The 20,418-nt window shown below is 35.8% G+C and overlaps 1 protein-coding gene across 7 annotated transcripts in view; it reads right to left on the bottom strand.

Annotated features, from left to right (window-relative positions):
- Positions 1–20,418, bottom strand: part of apbb2b (amyloid beta (A4) precursor protein-binding, family B, member 2b) — a 62,259-nt gene that overhangs the window by 19,629 nt on the left and 22,212 nt on the right. For all 7 annotated transcript variants that reach the window (XM_067405355.1, XM_067405358.1, XM_067405357.1 and 4 more), the window contains 7 exons: positions 20,138–20,187; positions 13,959–14,089; positions 13,668–13,713; positions 9,910–10,860; positions 1,205–1,422; positions 903–1,094; positions 271–345 (listed from right to left, as the gene is read on the bottom strand). In XM_067405355.1, coding sequence (XP_067261456.1) covers positions 271–345; positions 903–1,094; positions 1,205–1,422; positions 9,910–10,858 — 1,434 coding nt within the window. In that variant the 5' untranslated portion in view covers positions 10,859–10,860; positions 13,668–13,713; positions 13,959–14,089; positions 20,138–20,187. The remainder of the gene's footprint in view (positions 1–270; positions 346–902; positions 1,095–1,204; positions 1,423–9,909; positions 10,861–13,667; positions 13,714–13,958; positions 14,090–20,137; positions 20,188–20,418) is intronic.

Below are 20,418 nucleotides of genomic sequence, written 5' to 3'. Positions count from 1 at the left end.
CACCATTATTCACACACAAACAGACAAACGAGGAGGACAAGGTTGAGGGGTCAAGGATGGGAGGGTGTTGAGAGACAAGACAGGGTTGTTAGATCACTCGACAAGCATGTGTGCGTGTGTGTATGTGTAGTGTACAGTATCTGGCTGTTGGGTGTTTGGTTGTAATTTGATTAGATGCAGTATGGATGTTGATCTCACTCTCTGTTGCAAGAATGAGAGGAGTTAAAAAATGTTTTTTCCACTGCATTCTGAGAGTAAACGAGTTGTTACCTTTTCCTCTTCCCGATGGCGTGCCTCAGAGTGTCTGTCCTTCCCTGGCATTATCTGTAGGGATGAGGACCGAGGCTATACACACACACAAACATACAAAACAAATAGTTTTAGCTTTTTTATATATGACCAATATCCATCTATATATCACAGTATATTTATATTTAACAATACAATATAGAGTTCAAAAAGTTCAAAAGTTTGGGGTCAGTAAGATCTTTTTTGAAAGAAACTAACACTTTTATTCAGCAAGGACGCATTCAATTAATCAAAAGACTTTTATAATGTTGCAAAAAATTCCATTTCATATAAACACTGCTCTGTTGAACTTTCTATTCATCAAAGAAACAGAAAATACAGTCATAGCAACCTGTATCTATATTAAGCTCATATTATTTTACCCAGCTCTATTCAGTCTATGGCAACTGAAGTACTGTCACATCTATAATGGCAATTCTCTGAATCCTAATTCTTTTATGAACTATTATATATGTGTTAAATTTAGGTCTTATCTATTTATTCTCCACATCCAAATCAGACTCATTGTCAAAGCTAAACGCCCAAAGAATGGCAGGATATATCCATAGACTATTGTCCATACTGAAAAATGGGACATTGATGAAAAGACTTACAAAGTAGCAGCTGTTGACGAATCCACAGGAAGGAACATTGCCGTCAGAGGATGAGGAAGAGTTTGAGGACAGGATAGGGGTAGGGACCAGACATGTAGAAGACGGGATGGGGGCGGGGTCAGACGAGCTGTCGGAAGTGGTGCTGCCTGAACGACTTGAGGCTCCGAAAAACACGTCGGCATGAGACATCGACTAGAGGAAAACAAAGAGATACATTTGTCAATGTGGATAAATCAACAGTTGATTTGTTTTAGCTAAGTAACACGTCCAGTTTGTGTAACCACATGATTTGAAAGGGTTACCTCGTGATCTGGAGTGGGCGAAGGTGACAGGGAGCCCAGGGAGTGTTTGCGGCTGGCATGGCTGGGTCCAGTTGGCACTGGATGGCATGGGGCGGGTCTCTCCCACTGTGTGGTGCCCGTTGGAATGTGCCAGTAATAAATACCAGCCATGTCTGTCATCATCTTCCATCCTGGAGGCAAATCAGGGTCTGTCTGAAATGACTGCTCCCCCCAGATATCTGTAAACACAAATGCACAAGGTCAGGTGTGGTCCACACACCCTTCAACCAAGATATCCAAGACTCCTATGAGTGGGCGGTATGACCAAAACCTTGTATGATGACACAAGTAATCTTAAAACATGATATGTATCACCATACAACTTTAGGTCCAGTTCTGGAAAAAATGTGGGAAAAAGATGACGATGCAGCTACTACTGCCGCACAAAATCATGTCAGTGAAGATGTACTTCTTTTTTTTTTTTTTTACATTTTTTCTTTATATTTGGAATTTGATGGATGCAAACAATAAGATTTTCTTAAATGAATGATACATCAGACTCTGTATTTTTTTAATTTCTCCATGTTTCTTTGACTCTCTAATGGTAAATAGTGTAAAGTAGTCATGCCTTGCAAAAATAAATACTTAAGCAAATATCTACCGTGGTATAAACGGTACAGCAAAATCTCTATTGGTTAACACATTTCTATTGTAGCATGATGCCGTCATACTACCCAACCAGTCTCCCAACATATGGATGCTGTTAATATGAACATTTCAAGTGTCAACCAAATAATTAAAACTGCCGAAGCCTAACTAATGAGTCATTTCATCTCAGTGAGTTTCTGTGGGTTATGAATGCCCTGTAATACCTTATGTTGTTAAACGATTGTGTTTTAACTGTTCATTGTTTATGGCACAAAAACATATACACTGAAGTGTTTATGAAAGTGTTCTTCCCTATCGTGATATATCCGAGCATTTTGTGTAATACTGGCTTGTTGCTACCAAGAATAGGTTTTTGTGCAACTGGAAGACTATCATACTGTAAAATCTTTCTGTCTCACAACTTTCTCTCAAACTTGCTACTGTTCTGTCTGTCTTCGCTCAGCAGCTGGGAATGTTTGTTTCATGTTTCAGATGTTAGTAAGAGCATTATTCACACAATGCAATCAGGGCGAGGAAAACCACACATACACAGTAAACCACTGCAGTCTGCTACTCACACATATGCTGAACAGATTCAAGTCAGGAAACACGTCCTCACCAAATCCATGAAGCTGTGACATTCAGTGTGTGATTAAAACAACTCGAAAGATCTATCTACACACAATCTACGAAATCTACCACCAACATATTAATATAGAAAATGACTAACAATTAAATCATGCCACAGTGAAATAAACATCTGAGATACAAGTGATAAAATCTCCTCCATGCTCCAAATTGATTTACTGTTATTTCTAGGCTTTCCTACTCATTCCCTGCCACATAATATGCAAAAAGCAATATGTCAAATGAGTAGAATGTCCAAATACTCATTAATGATGATACTGTAGACAAACAATACCCAGATTTGTACTGGATCTGTTCTGAAGTGTTGCAGACAGTGGACACTTTGCTATTCCATTTAGTCACAAGAGCCATTAGATTTGAAATGTTAAACCAATGGCGGGGAAGTGGAAGTGTACCAAGAAAGTTGCTCCTCGTTCATAAATTGTTCTTGTCTAACAACACCAAAGTAATCTGTTGACATGTTTAAGTTCACATAGGTCAAAGAAGAGTGCCAACATGGTGAATGTAGTATGTCCGTGAATTACCCTGGATAGTCCACATTGAAATCTCATTGGTCCAAATTCCTGCTCCACATAGCTGTATTGAATTTGCTTTCACTGTTGATATAAAAATAACTTGCTGCATCACGGCTGGTTAAAACATGGTAGCCTGTTATTCATGCTGTCAAAACAGCATTTTATGCTGTTCAAAGGTGCGGTAACATTTACTGTTGTTAATCAAATTTTTCAATTTTTCACAATTTCACTGAAATTTTGCTAATGTGACCATACCTTAAAAACATGGGTAAAAAAAAATACAAAAGGATAATCTAGAACAGACCATTTTACAACACAGGCTTCTTCAATTATCTTTATTTACAAATTATATGAAACAAATAAAGTGTAAATTGAAATAATACTATTATGGCTTTTTATTAATATTTTAATTAGATTTTATTCTTTATATTTTCCTTTTTTTTTTTTTTTTCATTTTAGTTTAACCCTGTGGGCATGGCGGTCAAAAATTACCTTTTTTTAATTTGAATAAAATCAATGTAAAAAATTTTAGTTCAATAATGTTTTTTTATTTAATATTTTGTATGTTTAGGGGATATTATGGTACTAAATTATAATAGTTATGATCAATTTATTATCTGTTAATCACTTTTTGAGCATAGACCATAAACCATAGAACTTAAACTGTCATAAATCTTAAATTTTTTGGGCATAGACTTAAGTTTGGTTTCTTTTTAAATAAGACACTTGACAGATTGCGCAAGTGAACAAAAGAAAAAATTATTATAGAAGTTTAAGTTTATTATTATGAAAATTGCACAAATTTTATATGAAATATATATTTTCCAAAACATGTTTTAATTTAAAACTGTAAATAAATCATGAACCATAAATCTGTTTTATAAAATGTTGTGCTCCAAATGAGGTTGTATTGTATCTTTGAGGTATCTCAAAAAATTGAGGTTGAGGTATCTCAAAAAATTAGCTTTCAGTAAGATTTTGTTTGGATGCAGTACCAAACATTTCCACTGGATAAAATTCACATTTCTATTGTAGTAATTGTTGACCGCGAACAATTGTGTGAAGAGTGACTGTTTTTTCAGGACCATTTAACATTTTTGAATCATGCCTATGATCTTTTTTTGTGTGTTCCCAAAACCTTTATCAAGTCTTGTACCATTCCGATGAAGTAAAAAATAAAAATTTTCGGTCAAAAATGACCAAATAGATTTTTATTCATTTTTAGTTATTTTAGTATCCTATGTTAAGTTTAAAACTAAATTTACCTAGACAACTAGCTAAAATAAAGTAAGTTTTGTATATTTTATTATATTTAAGTTAACATTAATTTTAAGTAGCAAAAATTTATTTTTATGGTTTTAGTTAACTATAAAGGCCCCGATATACTTCAAGCAAAGTTCTTTTTCGTTCTTCATTTAGAAGTAAAATGAAGTTCGAAATACGCTAGCAGCGATATACTTTAATCGAACTTCTGATGTCGCCCACACAGCTGAGAGCGATGGTTAGATGTATATGTAAAAATGTTGCACGCTTTCCACTCAGTAACAAAATAAACACAACAAAATTGAGAAACTAGCAAGGATTTATTAATAAAGCAAAAGAAAAGCATCTGATCATGGCAACATGGATGTTTGTTTGCTCGTGCTCTTTAAGTCGGCACTCCAGTAAAGTCACGTTGCATTTATATTATGACACTAAAGATTGCTTAAATTCAAGCAGCTTTACCAGTGTCAGTCTCTCATTTCTACTATAAAGCAGCTCTGCAATTTTCATGTTTTCACTCGAGGACGTCTGACTTCGAGTGAAAGAAGGCGGAGCCTCAGCACACACCTCCCTTATGTAATGCCCACGGACCAATGGTGGTACGAAGGTGTTTACCAGCTGAAGCAAACTTTTCCAGAAAGTTCGCTTTGGCAAGCTGTTTCGAACTTCCAAAATAAACTCCAAACAAACTTCGTTTCAGCCTGATTTTGTTCGAAATGACGTCACATCAGTTCGTTCTTCGATTTCGTTTGAAGTATATCGGGGTCTTAATAATAACCCTGTGAGAAACGTGTTGAGGAAGAGTTGAGTAGTCTCACTGTTGCTCTCAGGCATGTCTCACTTTAATGAGACTTAGTTAGTCAGTTCTGTTGGCTAATTATTGAGTGAAACAGCTATTAGCCAGCACTCGTCATGTATGGCTAATCTAATCTCCATGCATGCTAAGTGAACACAAGTGCTTATTAGAAGTGTCTCCTGTACCTAAGTTCCCTTTTAGTAAGACAATGAGGCACTGCAGTACAGGAGCTGTAGTGCTCTTTAACACTGAGTATTACACCAAGGTGCATTTTGGGACTTGTAGTCCCTGATATATAAGTGGGTCACTACAGCTGCCTAAAAACCTCATTGCAGTTCTCTGAGACAACAAAACCTTCATATAGATTCAAATACAAAGAAATAGAGACAATAATCAAGTTGACATTTAATGATTTTGTGGATTTTTCAGCAAAAACAACAGCTAGTTCATTTTAAACTCACAGGTAAACAGTGTGCTAGCATATGCTGTAGTTACTATGCTCAGCCTAGTTTTCTATGCTAGATCTAACATTCGACCCACTTTCGATAATGTCTCTCTCTTTCTGCATTCTATAAAGCATGTGGCGGGCAGAGGGGGAGGGGAGGACAGCTGTAAAATTCGTGCACACACACACACACGGACCAAAGTGCCATGAACATATGCACAAACTTTAGTATTCAGCACACAGCTCGTGACACCCTTCACTGCATCCTCCCTCCTTCCTTATCTCTCTTCTCCGCCTGCATTTATGAGCATGCACACGCAACAGAGACGCGTAGCTACATGCGCAGCACTGACTCACAACCAGACACACCGACACGCAGTACCTACCCTCGTAATTCACTATAACAATGGCCAACATGTAGTCTTTACCCAGCATCATGACTGAGCAGCCGCAAGAAGAGAGGATGACATGAGAAGAGGGAGGAAAGCAGAGGTAGAGCCGGAGAGAGACAGAGGGGGTGAGCGACTGATGGAGAAAGGGAGAGGGAGAGACGGGGTGGGTGAGAATGCGAGAGCAACAGACTCTGTTTATTTGCTGTTTATTTTTTATCTAAATCTGGCAGGAAGAGAGATACCAGCTTCCTGTCAATCCAGGATACACGATTGGTCACCCGGCCAATCAAACCCACCTCCTTTGCCGAACGTTCTGTCACCCCGGCAACCCCGAGATCATTTTTCCTGCAGTGTCACCCAACGCGTGGTCATGTGACCTTGGTATGACAAGACACAGAAATGGTGGGAGAGGGATGGATGTGCAGGAATTGTGCATAACAGGCTGCTCCGGCAATGCCAGCTAACATCTGGGTGTAAAACCAGTTTGCAGTTGTCCATTACCCACCATGCTGGCTGAATAGATCTGCCACACACCTGTGAGGTTTTCCTGTCTACTGAGAGAGGTATTGACAGACACTGTGTCAATGCTAGACTGGTTTGAGTGACAGTCGGGGGGCAGAGAGGAGACTCATTACCACAGAAACAGCCATTTTGACTCACCACGAGTGACACTACAAAAAATTCAGCACAATTGATCTTAGTCAAAAACCTGTACTACGTGGGTTGCACCCAGAAATAAAAATTACACACACATCCTCATGTTGTAACAAACCAGAGCATGTGAGCGAAACGGAGAGGTGTGACGCTCTACGCTCAATCGCTCACGGCCCAAGCAAACGCTCCACTCATTTATCGCTCACGCTCACCAGTTAAACTACGTTTGCTCAAATCCTGCTCTGAAATGAAATTTATATGTACTAAACATCTTTCTGTTTGTAATGAAGTTCTTGATTAAATGTCTCAATTGCAGTAGGCCTATAGATAACAGTTATGATATTTGTGGCGAGATCGTATAAAGTGACGTGACTTGACTGGATAGTGTCAAATTGCAGAGCTGATGCAAAGATATCTACATTGCTATGATCAGATGCTTTCTTTACTGCTTTTTTCCCTCACTGCTGTTATTTTTGTTGTATGTTTATTTTATTATTGAGAGGAAAGTGTGCATCACCTATTTAAATAATGATCCAAACTTCGCTCTCATCAGCATGGGAGGTGTTGGGATGTTCGTTAGTTCACCCAAAAATGACAATTCTGTCATTAATTACTCACCTTCATGTTGTTTCACACCCATAAGACAGTTCATCTTCAGAACACAAATGAAGATATTTTTGATGAAATCCGAGAGCTTTCAGTCCCTTCATTGGGAGCAAAGCAATTTACACATTCAAGGTTCAGAACGATAGGAAAGACAACATTAATGTAATCCATGTGACTCCAGTGGTTTAATCTTAACATTATGAAGTGACGCAAGTGCTTTGTTTGCACAAACAAACATAATTTACCACTTTATTTACAAAAATATTGACCTGCAATCCAGAGGGGGGAGCACTACGACGCATGCATATTGTGTTAACCCATGGCCAAAAGATGTTCCGTGAATGCGCTTTGGATAATATTATTTTCGCATAAAATTGAGGTTAAACCACTGGAGTACTTTAATGATGTCTTTCCTATTGTTCTGGACTTTGAATGTGTAAATTGCGTTGGTCCCATTGGAGGGACTAAAAGCTCTCGGATTTCAGGGTCTTACAGATGTGGAACGACATGAGGTTGAGTAAATAATGACAGAATTTTCATTTTTGGCTGAACTAACCCTCTAACTTTGATGTTTTCTGTGCATTTAACTTCATTAAAACAATATTTGAACTCCATAACCTTAGACCAATTGCTTATTTCACATATTCTCAAACCAGCATATCACAAAGGGCATTCTGGGTTGAGCGAGCAGCCCTGAGAGGAATGAGCTCCACTCCGCTCACATGCTCTGTTCCAAACCTGTATAATTTTTCTTCTGTGTAACACAATAGGAGATATTTTGAAGAATGCTGATGCTACTTTTTTGCATACAATGAAAGCAGACACTAAGAACATTTACATGCGCAGTTATAATAATAATAATAATAATAATAATAATAATAGCTGTGTAGTCACACTAAAATCTTCATCTGTCTGTCCAAACATTCAAGACAATGTGCAATTGAATAATTTATGAATAAAGCACGTCACCTCGGCCACCTGTAGTGTGATTAACTTGTATACATGCTGGATGATACCAAACTAGTTTCATTGTCTAGGTCTGTTAGTCAATTTTGCATATAAATACAAAGTACTAAAATACTTCAAAAGTACAAAAATATTATCTACAACAGATGATTTTACCACACAGGCACCACTTCATAATATTTAGCAACAAGATATATAAAACAAAAGTGTAAAATTAAATAATTACTATAAAACCACCAAACAATATGAGCGAATATTATTATTTTAGTATCATTACTATAGATACTATTTTAGTTTTTAATTTTTTTAATTTTATCATTTAAAGTTAGTTCAAGTTGTACTCATTTTGTTGTGTTTTTGGAATTTTCTTCAGATTTTTGAGGGTTTTTAAATATAAAATTTTTTATTCATTTTTATTTCAGTTTTAGTTGGTAGTTATGGAAGAGGATTAGGGCCAAGCAATAATAAAAAAATAAAACCATATTGAGATTAAAGTTGTTAAATTTCGAGAAAAAAAACGTTAAATTTCAAGAAAAAAGTCAAGATAAAATATTGAGAATAAAGTAATTAAATTACGAGAAAAAAAGTTGTCAAATTATGAGAACAAATAACGAATTTGTTCTCGAAATTTAACAACTTTTTTTCTCATAATTTAACAAATTTGTTCTCAACATTTTATCTTGACTTTTTTCTTGAAATTTAATGAGTCTTTTTCTCGTAATTTAATGAGTTTATTCTCAACATTTTATCTCGACCTTTATCTCGAAATTTAACAAGTTTTTTCTCGTAATTTAACGAGTTTATTCTCAACATTTTATTTAGACTTTTTTCTCGAAATTTAATAATTTTTTTCTCGAAATTTAACAACTTTAATCTCAAGATGGTTTTATTTTTTTATTATTGCTTGGCCCTAATCTCTTATCCTCCTAACCTCTCCTAACATCTCCTAACCTCTTCCGTAGGTAGTTTTAGTAGCCTAGATTAATCAAATTAAACTAAATGAACCCTGTAAACTAGCTGAAATATACAACGTTTTTATTTTATTTTATTTTATTCTATTTTTAGTCATCTCGGCCACCTGTAGTGTGATTAACTTGTATACATGTGGAACGACACCAAGTTACAATTGCATTATCTAGGTCTGTTAGTCCACTTTGCAAAAAAAGAAAAAAAAATGTTTACTTGACATTTTAAGAAGATTAATTATTGTTTTAATCCAAATGAAATCAGGCACTTACCAGTAACCAGTGCCTGTCAAACTTCAAAAAAGCACTAAAAATCCCTCACTGCAACTCTCAAATTTCACTTTTTTCAGCTTTTTTGTACTTTTTTGAGCTTTATAGCTAATGGTCACTGTCCACTATCATTGTATGGAAAAAAGCAGATGTGGTTCACATCTTACAGGTTTGGAATGACATGAGAGACAAAATGTGAATTTTTGGATGAATTAACACTTTTAAAAATTACATTTTCAAATGAGAATTAAAAAAAAAAAGAAAAAAAAAGTAAAGTACACAAATACACACAAAATAGTAAACATGCTTTTGACAAGTTTTCCTTCACAGCCTCAAACCAGACACACACTGTGCTGTGTTTACCTAGATCACACTCCAGTGAAGTGAAAAGTACAAACACACCAAAACCTCTCTGCCAACGCACTTCAGTCAAATTTAAAACCACACATACCACATCAGTGCGCCATATCCACTACACTAGGCCAAAACACACACACCAAACCACACTGAGAAGACCAGCACGCTACGCACATAACGCTTTGAATGTGTACTACTGACCGCTCTCTTCTGGTGAGCCCAGTGATGCACTGTCCTGTGACAATGTGGTCCAGCTGGACTCCTCGTCACTGTGTGGAAGGTTCTGGATGCGGTTTAGTGCCCGGTCTGTCTTGGCTCCCGTCCGTGGTCGGTCTTTTTTCGTCTCCGGTGAGGAAGAGGAAGATGAGGAGCCGACAGACAGGAGGGGCGTGTCCTCAGGGCTGTGTGGTTTCTGTGGAGACGAGGGGCAGGGATTCTTCTCTTTCTCCAGCAAAGGCTTAGTGACATCATCATCCTGCACATCAGGCAGTTCGTATGACAGGTCATCCAGGCATGACTCCAGGTAACTCTTGGTCTTAAGGTGCTCGGGGGACTTCCTGTCTGAAACTATCTCAGTTTTCTCGGACAGAATGAGCAGGTCGTCACAATACTCCACACGATCCTCCTCATTATCGTCATCATCAACCAACTCATTTACATCCTCGTCAACAAGCTCGTTGTTGGGGTCAAAGTCACTGTGAACGTCGTCAACGTTAGACTCACTGTCTAGGCTTAATTCCTCAACGTTCCTCAACTCATCATTGATGTTGAGCTCTGATTCGCTGGCTGTGTTTCCATCTTCGTCTTCTTCGGTGGTGTTCTTGTTGTGATCCTGTCGCTCCGCAGCTTTACGTAACTGATTTGCACCATTTTTGGCCAGTTTAGGGTTGGCAGTAGTTGCTGAAGATGACGACGGTGGTGCCACGCCTTCGCCGAGTCCCATCGCACTCTGAATGCTTGTGAGTGCATACTTCTTTCGGCACTTTGGGGGCGTGGCCTGGCCCGGTTTGATGACATCACCACTTAGCAGTTGATTGTGTGAAGAACGCAGGCTGAGGGAATTGGGCGGAGTTGCAGAGGGCCCGTTGCGATTGGCTACGTCCACAGAGGGGGAGGGGTTATGTGGTGAGGGCACGCAGACTGACATCATGGCTAAAGGGAGAGAGTGAAAAAACAGTCAAAATCACACTTAAAGGGATAGTTCACCCAAAAATGAAAATTATCCCATAATTTACTCACCCTTAAGCCATCCTAGGTGTATATGACTGTCTTCTTTCAGCCAAACACAATCAGTGTTATATGGCGACAGCTACACGCATTTGACTTACGTCTAAAAAGCGTTAACTTCCGCAACGTAGTACACAATGCCATGACGTTCTACGCTACACCGTGACATACTACATTATGTCCTACATTATAACGCAGAGTGTCATGTCATTGTGTGGTACGTCGTGGAAGTTAGCGCTTTTTAAACGTAAGTCGAAAGCTTGTTATTTTACTTTATAAAGTTTTAAATAAGGATATTTGTCTTACACAAATACATCGATTCACTTCAGAAAGCCTGAAAGTCACATGGAGTACATTTTATGATCGATGGACACTTTTTTTGGCTTCAAAATCTCATCCTCCAATCACTCCCATTATAAAGCTTGGACGAGCCAGGATATTTTAATATAACTCTGATTTGTGTTTGGCTGAGAGAAGAAAGTCATATACACCTAGGATGGCTTGAGGGGGAGTAAATTATGGGCTAATTTTCATTTTTGGGTGAACTATCCCTTTAAACATTCAACAGTGCATTCAACAATAGAAGGACAAATGCAAAAAGTAAAAAAAAAATAAAAAAATAATCAACAAATAACTACAATTCTTGATTTTTTTTACATCTAAGCAGAATTTCATGTCATTTTTAGGTCAAGTGCCTGTATTAAAGCTGCTTTTTTGGCAAAAAAAGCCTTTGTTTTTGTCCAGTGGTTGATTGACATATGAGTAGGCAGCCCTTCGCTGTTGGTCAGGATACGTCAAGACAGATTAGGTGTAAACAAGGTCAAAGAAACCAAATTAAGCAATGCAAAAAGAATTTAAATGTGGATCACCCACAATTTCCTTTATTAAATGTGAAGGAATATAAAAACATGATAACACTGCAGATAGATTGACACTATGACTTAATCAGCGATGACGGTCATGAAAAGCTTATTTGTCTTTGCTCAAGCAGCTCTGCAGACTGTGCTGCTTCTGTGCTACCAAACTGAATTACCACATTTAAAATCATCTTAATCCGGCGGGATTTGAATGTGATTATAGCTGATTTACAACCCAGTGCTTCATACTATCATGCGATTGGGTGGAAAATTAAATCAGGTTCATGCCAAAAGTTGAGCTGATTTTTACTAATGCTCAAAGAGCAGATTCAGAGGCAGTACATTCACTAGGAAAGAGGATGTAACCAATCACACAGTAATCTGACATATTATAAGACAGATGGACACACACAGGGCTCGAGACTGTGACCAATTTTAAATTTAAAATCTAGTCACCATTGGCAACAGTAGGGAACTCTTTATAAGCCTCCATATTAATTTAATCAAATAACATATTTTATGAGTCAGGAATCATACTCATTCAATGAATCATTTAGAGTTGTTACTGAATTCACAACTGATTTCCTCACTGAACTGTAAGACATTTTTGGTTGTGTCCAATGTGATATTAAAATCAACTGAGAACTGGTAATGCTTTAAGTTTGCCAGTTCATTTACTGACATGTTAATATAACAACATGTAATTAAAGATACAGATTCACTAAAGGAATAAAATATTAAATTGTATTCTAAAAACTATGGCAAGCCGTTTTGACTTTTATTCACATCTCAGGATATGAATTCTTGATATCGACAATTCAGTTGTTGATCAGGAATTACATTTCCACTAGTAACAATATTAATTCTTGATATCAACATTTGAATTTCCACTAGTAAAAACTAGAATTCTTGATATCTGTAATTGTATTTTCACTAGTGAAATGTCACCATAGACTGCCATTCAAATTCAATTGTTGATATCAAGAATTGATTTCTTACTAGTTGAAATTCCAATTTCACATATCAGAAATACAATTCATACTAGTAAAAATTGTAATTTTTTATATAAATAATTACATTTCTACTAGTAAAATGCGAATTTTTTATATCAATAATTCAATTGTCACTAGTTGAAATGTCAGTTCTTGATATCAGCAATTGAATTACTACTATTAAAAATGTTAATTTTTGATATCTGAAAATGTATTTCTGATATCAGTATAATTTCATATATCTAAAATGGCTTTCTTACTAGTAAAAATCACATTCATGATATCAACTAACATTGTCACTAGTGAAAATCTAATTATTGATATCAAAAATTAACATTTTTACTAGTACCAATTCATTTTTTGATATCAAGAACTGACATTTCAACTAGTGACAACTGAATTATTCATATCAAAGATTATTAGTAGGAACTGTATTTCAGATATGTGAAATTGTAATTTTAACTAGTAAGAAATCAATTCTTGATATCAACAATTGAATTTGAATGGCAGCCTATGGTGACATTTCACTAGTGAAAATACAATTACAGATATCAAGAATTATAGTTTTTACTAGTGGAAATGTAATTCCTGATATCAAGAATTCATATCCTGAGAATGAATAAAAGTCAAAACGGCTTGCCATAAAAAACATGTAAAATTGCGACTGAATATTTTTGGTTGTTGTATAGCATAGTGAGACATAATTGTAAGGTTGAATTGACATTGTTTGGGAATAACACTGTTAGACAATATTGGATCAATGCAACATTTGATTTTTTTAAAACAGGCAGTGGTTCTATAAAATTGCAATTAACGAAAGTAATTAGTCTCCTAAAAGATTAATTTGAATAAAATCATGTCCTGAAAAAGAGGGCTGTCTGACCTTGTACAGGTTTTCTCGTTGAGCCAGAGAAGCTACCAATATAAATCTGCAACAATAACAAATAAATAATACAATTATCTTCTTTTATCATCTGCAGACAATCCACAAACACACATGCATGCGAATGCAAAAGTAGCACAGCATGAATTCAATATATGCTGTAAATTTTATGTATTAATTCAAAATTGTAAATGTGCAGCTTCAATTTTAGTTTTGAAAAGCACAACACATAATATCTGTATAACATCAAAGGTTAATACAAACATTCAATGAGCAGGCAGTCATACTCACCAGGGAGCTGAGGATTGTGGGTTTTTCCACAGAGCCTCCTGGGCCATGGTGTAGAATCAGTGCATCATCAAGGTTTTGGCAAATCAGTACCAGCTGAGTATATCACCATGGAAGCACTCAAGAAATATGCTCTGAACACAATAAAAAAATAAAATAAATAACCATTAGAATATAGACAGATATGGAAATTTTTACTAAATGCATTTTCACTATGCCCATCCCTCAACTAAGGTTAGTGATGTGTGAATGTGTGTGTGTATCTTCAGGGACATCTCCTACTGTGTGTGTAAACAGCATGGGATGGAAATATGCATCTGGAGCACAATTACAAAAATAACTGTCAGGGTGGAGACACAAACAGAAACACACATTCAGTCTCAAGGGGAATCACCTAACCGGATGGTGAATATGAATGAAATTATTTTTCACTACACAGAACAAAGGACATACATGTCTAAACATTATAACCAAAAATAACTAGGGCTGGGTGATACATCAACTATTTTGGTAAAATCACAATGATTTTAATCGGGACGGATCTAGGCAAAATGGTCTTTTTTTACAATTTGAGCATTGATTAAAAACAATCTGAGGTAGGCTGTGTTGAGAAGTTTGATGAAGGCTGTAGAATGTCCCAACCAATCAAAAAATAACACTAGAAAATTTCAGTATTTTTCTTTTTTAGCTAAAAGTCTGTAGCAGAAAAAAGCAAAGACTGGAGATCACACGAGTGAAAACAGGAAGAAATTTTGCATCTAAAAGCTATTAAGATGCGAATAATGGGAAGTTTAATGTATATTTATGAATATATATCTTCATATTTACTAATAAATGTGAATATACATTTTTATAGCTATGACTGATTTTAAAGTGTCATTTGGTCACCACTAAAATGGGTCATACCAGGAGAAAACTCGATCGCTTAAGAACGTGCATTTATTGCATGGATGGAGGAAGAAGATAATGTAAGTATATTCACAAGTTCACACTTACATATAATCATATTGAGTAAGGATTATGCGTATATGCCGTGCTGTCCGAGGGGAGGGCTCCGAGCTCAGTACTTGGCCTGAACCCAAAGTACTCCCCCATTATCTCAGGCTGTGATAGGAATAGTTAGGAGTGAGGAGATGGGGTGGTGGAGGGATGCTGGGAAACTGTTGTGGGACAGAGTTAAGTCTGCTGTTTATCCTCCTGACTACTAGCTATGGAGTTTTGTCCTCTGTAGAGGACATTATATTTTAGCAAATTTCTTTGAGACCTTACATGTCACAGTTTTAAGTCTGGATGTCCTGTAAAGAGCACATTCAGGGCTTTTCAGAGATACCAAATGTTTGGAGGTTTCACCATGGCCCCTCCCTCTGCTTGGTCTTTAAAAATGGCTGGCGTTAATTTAGTGATCAAATTTAACAGCCTTATTTAAATATAATATTTTGTTATTATCATTTACATCGGACTAATTTTCAACTTGTTTGTCATGAATCAACATCTCAGGAAAATGTTATGGGGTTTCAAATCAAAATATGATTTTCTGTTACGAAACAGGACATCAATTTTACATGTCCACTGTACTGGACACCAGGACTTAAATCATGTTTTGGGAGACACAACATGTGAATAGCGAAATAAATTATATACCAATATTCCTATGAAATATTAGATATTATTATGAGAATCTTGCCAATTATTACTCCCATTATTATACTTCTTTTTTTCATTACATGTTGCTCCAAGAACACATTAATATGCAAATTACATACAACATGTAGATACATTGTATATAATGGGGGGGGAAAAAAACATTTATGGCCATTTTATATACATATTGCATAAAGCAAAATTGTATATCAAATCGTTCTGTTATTTCTTTCATAAAATAGCTGAGAATCATTTTTATACAAAGTTTGGTATAAAAAATCTTGAAACCTAAAAATTGATTAGTGATTACATTGTTGTTTTTTTTTGTTGTTGTTTTTTTTTTGCCTTTCATGTCTATTCATGTCTTATTTTATTTTTAAAAAACTGAGTCCTGATGTCCACTACAGAGAACATAGCATAACATATGAATAAAATATAATTTCTCAATTTTTTTTATTTTTCCATTTTTTGCTTATGCTCTAAAGAATATAATGACATAAAAAAATACTAAATTCACAAATTCACATTTTTCTTCTGGTAGTCAGGAGGATATATACCTCCTATCTCACTGACTATAGAGTAGACTAACTGAACATGCTCCTCCCAAACTTTGTTAATAAAACATCATTAAAGTGCATAAAGTTCAGTTGAAACCTTGCCCTCTTTGGCTTGCTGTTAATGCAATATCTCAGTCTAGCGCGTGTTTACATTAAAAAACAATGGAAAAGTAGAGCAGTGGAATGGAAAAATACATTCTGTGTGAACAAGTTGCGGTCATTACTACAGCAACAGTAGGCTTCCATGGCATTTTCTTTCCAAATTGTCAATGGACAGTAGAAAACTTAAAATGGTAGCATTTTATTTAAAGTGAATGTATATTAAGTTTCCTAAAGAGTGTTTCATTAGGCTAGCTTCACGATCCTTCTCTGACTCATGAGTCATGACTAGTGAATATAGGTGCGGCAGTGGCGTGCAGTGGTGTTCTGAAATGAGGAGGCACTTCTTTTTTTATGAATCAATGTAAATTCATGTGCATTACTCTTAAAGTTGACACATTTTCCTTGTTAAATGAACATTACAGTACATCAAAAAAGAAAACAAATACAATTCTATTTTGTAATTTTATATTAACAATGTAATGTTCTATTTATCAAAACCAAGTCAATCTCATCAAGTTAGTGTTTTAAGCATTTCTACATTCATTCCAAAATAATAACTAAATGCAATAATAATTTAAACAATATATTTTATTTGTGTATTGCGGTTTTTCTTTTTAATTGTCAACCTAGGATATTTTGGATCATCAGTCATGCTCCATTAACACCGTCTGTCACAGACACGAATTGTATTTTTAATTTCACCAAGCTGAAAAACCCTGCAGTCATCATGTTTTCAGTCCATTTCAAGTTTGATTTTTACGCGACATAAAGCGGTGATATCTAACTGGGTGATCTGGTTACTTACTTTTCAATTGACACCATCATTTGTTCAGTCAAAATCATATCCAATCATAACCAATTACATCCAATCATTTTGCGATGGAGACATTGCCTCCTCTCAAGTGACTTTCCCCCATTCTTTCTTAATTACCCCCCACAAAACCCACCGCACACCGGGGTTTCGATGATTTTATATGGTTTCCTACGAGAGGAAAGGGAGGCATGACTCCATAGACTGTAAAGCATGACTCCTCTGTGTAACTTCACCTGCGGGTGTCGCTGTTGGGCAGTGTTCCTTAAAAAATACGCATGACTTGCGCTCTTTTTAATGTCATAATTTGTAATATTGTGTTGTTTTATATGTAATATGGATTATTTTCTCATCCTATTTTTTTGAGGAGGCACTGCCTCCCTTGCCTACTTGGAGGAAACGCCCCTGAGGTGCGGTGACTTTAGCAAAATTTTGGGTTAAATCTCAAAGACAAAAAAAAAGTCACTTTCTAACCAAGCAGCTTTCTGTTGGTCAACGTGGCAAATCCAAGCGACCAGCTTGAACCCGTTGCGAAATCTTTAGGGGAAAGTCTTTCGCTCTGATGCGATTGAGCGGATTCCAATTGAAAAGGTTATAGCCCACGAAAATTCACCAAACAATAGTAAATGTGACCGCACCTTATAATTGATAAGTTTTAATATTTTTAATGTTTTAATATCTTGAGCACCTCTCACTTAAATTTCAGGAAATTACGCATTTTAAAGAATCCACTCATAATTCTGATTCAACGGTTAGTTTGAGGCATTACTCAAATGTATACTGAAGTCCTTGCATACCATTTAGATTAAAATGTGGGTAAATATGGGTAAAGAAATATTGCTATTTATTACTATGCATGTTTAAATGCTACATATAAATGATTCAGTATCGTTCTTCTTTGTATTCTTTTAAGAAAAATTGTTCATTTTATTGACATGGTTTATATGGACATTTTAAGTAATTTCAGAGCAAATACATAAACATTAAGATAGACTGCTATTGAATAACAAATTTTTATATCGCCCAGCTGTAAAAATGACAAGAGTGTTTGTCAACTAGGATGAGGAGAGGGTAAAACGGATACAGATAGATACAGAGTGAAAAAAAGACAGATAAGTGCTGAGTTTATGATTTGGTTTGCCATTTTGTATCCAGGCTTAACCAATAACAGAAAACAAACAGAAGTAGAGCAGTTCAGTGTGTTTGAGAGTGTGGTGAGCTTTAATTAGAGATTTTCGTGTGGTGGCTGACCTCCCTGAGGTCCCGCTTTTTATAAACATGCATCTCTCTCTCTCCCTCAGGAGGCTGCTGTACTCATGACCTTAAAGAAAGTGTGTGTGTGTGTGTGTGTGTGTGTATGTTTGAGTATATAAATTGAACCTGACCACAATAATTGACCCTTCACTAAGCTCTGCACTCCTTGGTTACTGTTGTCTGCTGCAGGCAAGCTTTACAGAACTACTCAAAAGAATGAAATGAGGATTTCTGTGAATTCTAACGTTGTTTTTTAGTAAAATATGCTCATAAAGCATTTGGGCTGGACTGAAGTGTCAATGCAGTTTTTATCTGTTTATATGCTTACATCAGATTTCAAAAATGAAAATGATGGTGAAAATCATTTATTTATTAATCCTAACCCATTAGACTTTTGAATATTCTATCATCTTTTTTGTCTCTCAATTGAAAGTATATGCGACTAAAAATTTCACATATCAAAAAGTACAAAAAAAACACATAAAAAGTAATCCATGTGAATTGAGTAGTTTAATTAAATTCTGCATGCTGAAGAGACATTATTCAGGCTATTAGTCATATATAACATTGGTCATACATAGAGCTTATGCAATATCTTTTTGTACTTTTTGATGTATGAAAGTTTTAGTTGCAGCTTTCAATGGATGGAATATTCAAAACATTTATTTCTGTCTGTTTCTCACACATAGCAACTGAATGTCTTCAGAAGACTTTAAAAGAAGAAACAAACGTCAAGAAGGATAAGTCCAAATATATATGAAAAATATGACTGCGCACTCAACTTGCAAACAGTTTATTCACCAACGTTTCAGCAAAAAGCCTTTGTCAAGGTGTAATTTCACTCAGAGTAGAGAGAGTATAAATAGACAATCAACAGGTGCATACTATTAATCCCAATTAAATATACCGAATATACTTTTTGCTGAAACGTTGGTGAATAAACTGTTTGCAAGTTGAGTGGGCAGTCTGACACTACAAATATGCAAATAGGAACATTAATCCAGGGTTTAGGAATGTACAATGTGAAACGTCAGCTTATGAATTCCCAGGATTAATTGTTAACCCCAGGTAAATTATGAGCAGTGTGAAACATGAAGCAAGATAACCCAGGATTCTGATTACCCAGGGTTTAGAATGACCCAGGGTTAAAAGCCCTCAACTGAGTCACGTTGACTAATTTTATTTAAATTGGCATAAATAAATCACCACCACTTTCTTTTATATAAAAGATCATATAAAAGATGGTTATTGGTTTTATCTCTGGTATTTTGCTTAACATTTTGTGCTAAAGAATAAAATACTGACATATGGGTGATGGTGATGACAATTTTCATTTTGTGTGAACTATTCCTTTCACAACAATAAAGCAATTCGCATTCTATAAAATAAAACCATTCAAAACTCTATTGTTTGTAAAATTGTTCCCGCTGTTGTTCCCTGGAATGTGCGTTACGACATATTATTGCTGCAACTGCCACTTCAGAGAGGACAGACTCCATCTACACAGAGCTGCAGCCAGATTACACACACACACACACTCAGTTCTTTTCCACTCCTAACTTCACTTAAAGAAATGAATTCTGCAGCACTTAGAACAGACAGAGTTTGGTGTCTGGACGCAACAGCTATAATCATAACACACACACACACCCTAAAATCCACTGTAGTTTTTACAAGGAGTTAAAAAAAAGTAGGAATGTAAGGGAAAAGTGAAGAATTCTTGGCATGTCATTTTCAGAAGTCTTTAATTACCCATCTGAGAAAAACACATCACACCCTTCTAACACACACACACACACACACACACAAGAACATACCTGTATCTCTGCAGGTAGAGGTGCTTCTCACATTCAGATGATGTTCCTACCTGCAAAACAGATAAAAAGACAGTATGTTTGTGAATTAACAGTATGTGTGAGTCATATTAAGTCAATAGGAATAATAATATCAGGCAGAAATAGCAAATAAAACATCAAGAAATATCATTTCAACATCCTAAATATACACAACCATTGACTGACAGTTTTAGCAGCTGAAAATAAAATGTTAAACAAACCACACAGAACAGAAGTAAATATGACCTTCTAAATAATCCAAC

The sequence above is a fragment of the Chanodichthys erythropterus genome, chromosome 12 (genome assembly GCF_024489055.1).
Source record: "Chanodichthys erythropterus isolate Z2021 chromosome 12, ASM2448905v1, whole genome shotgun sequence".
In the NCBI taxonomy this organism is placed as follows: Eukaryota; Metazoa; Chordata; class Actinopteri; order Cypriniformes; family Xenocyprididae; genus Chanodichthys; species Chanodichthys erythropterus.
Note: the sequence above shows the minus strand (reverse complement) of the source record. Positions and strands in the feature narration are given on the sequence as shown.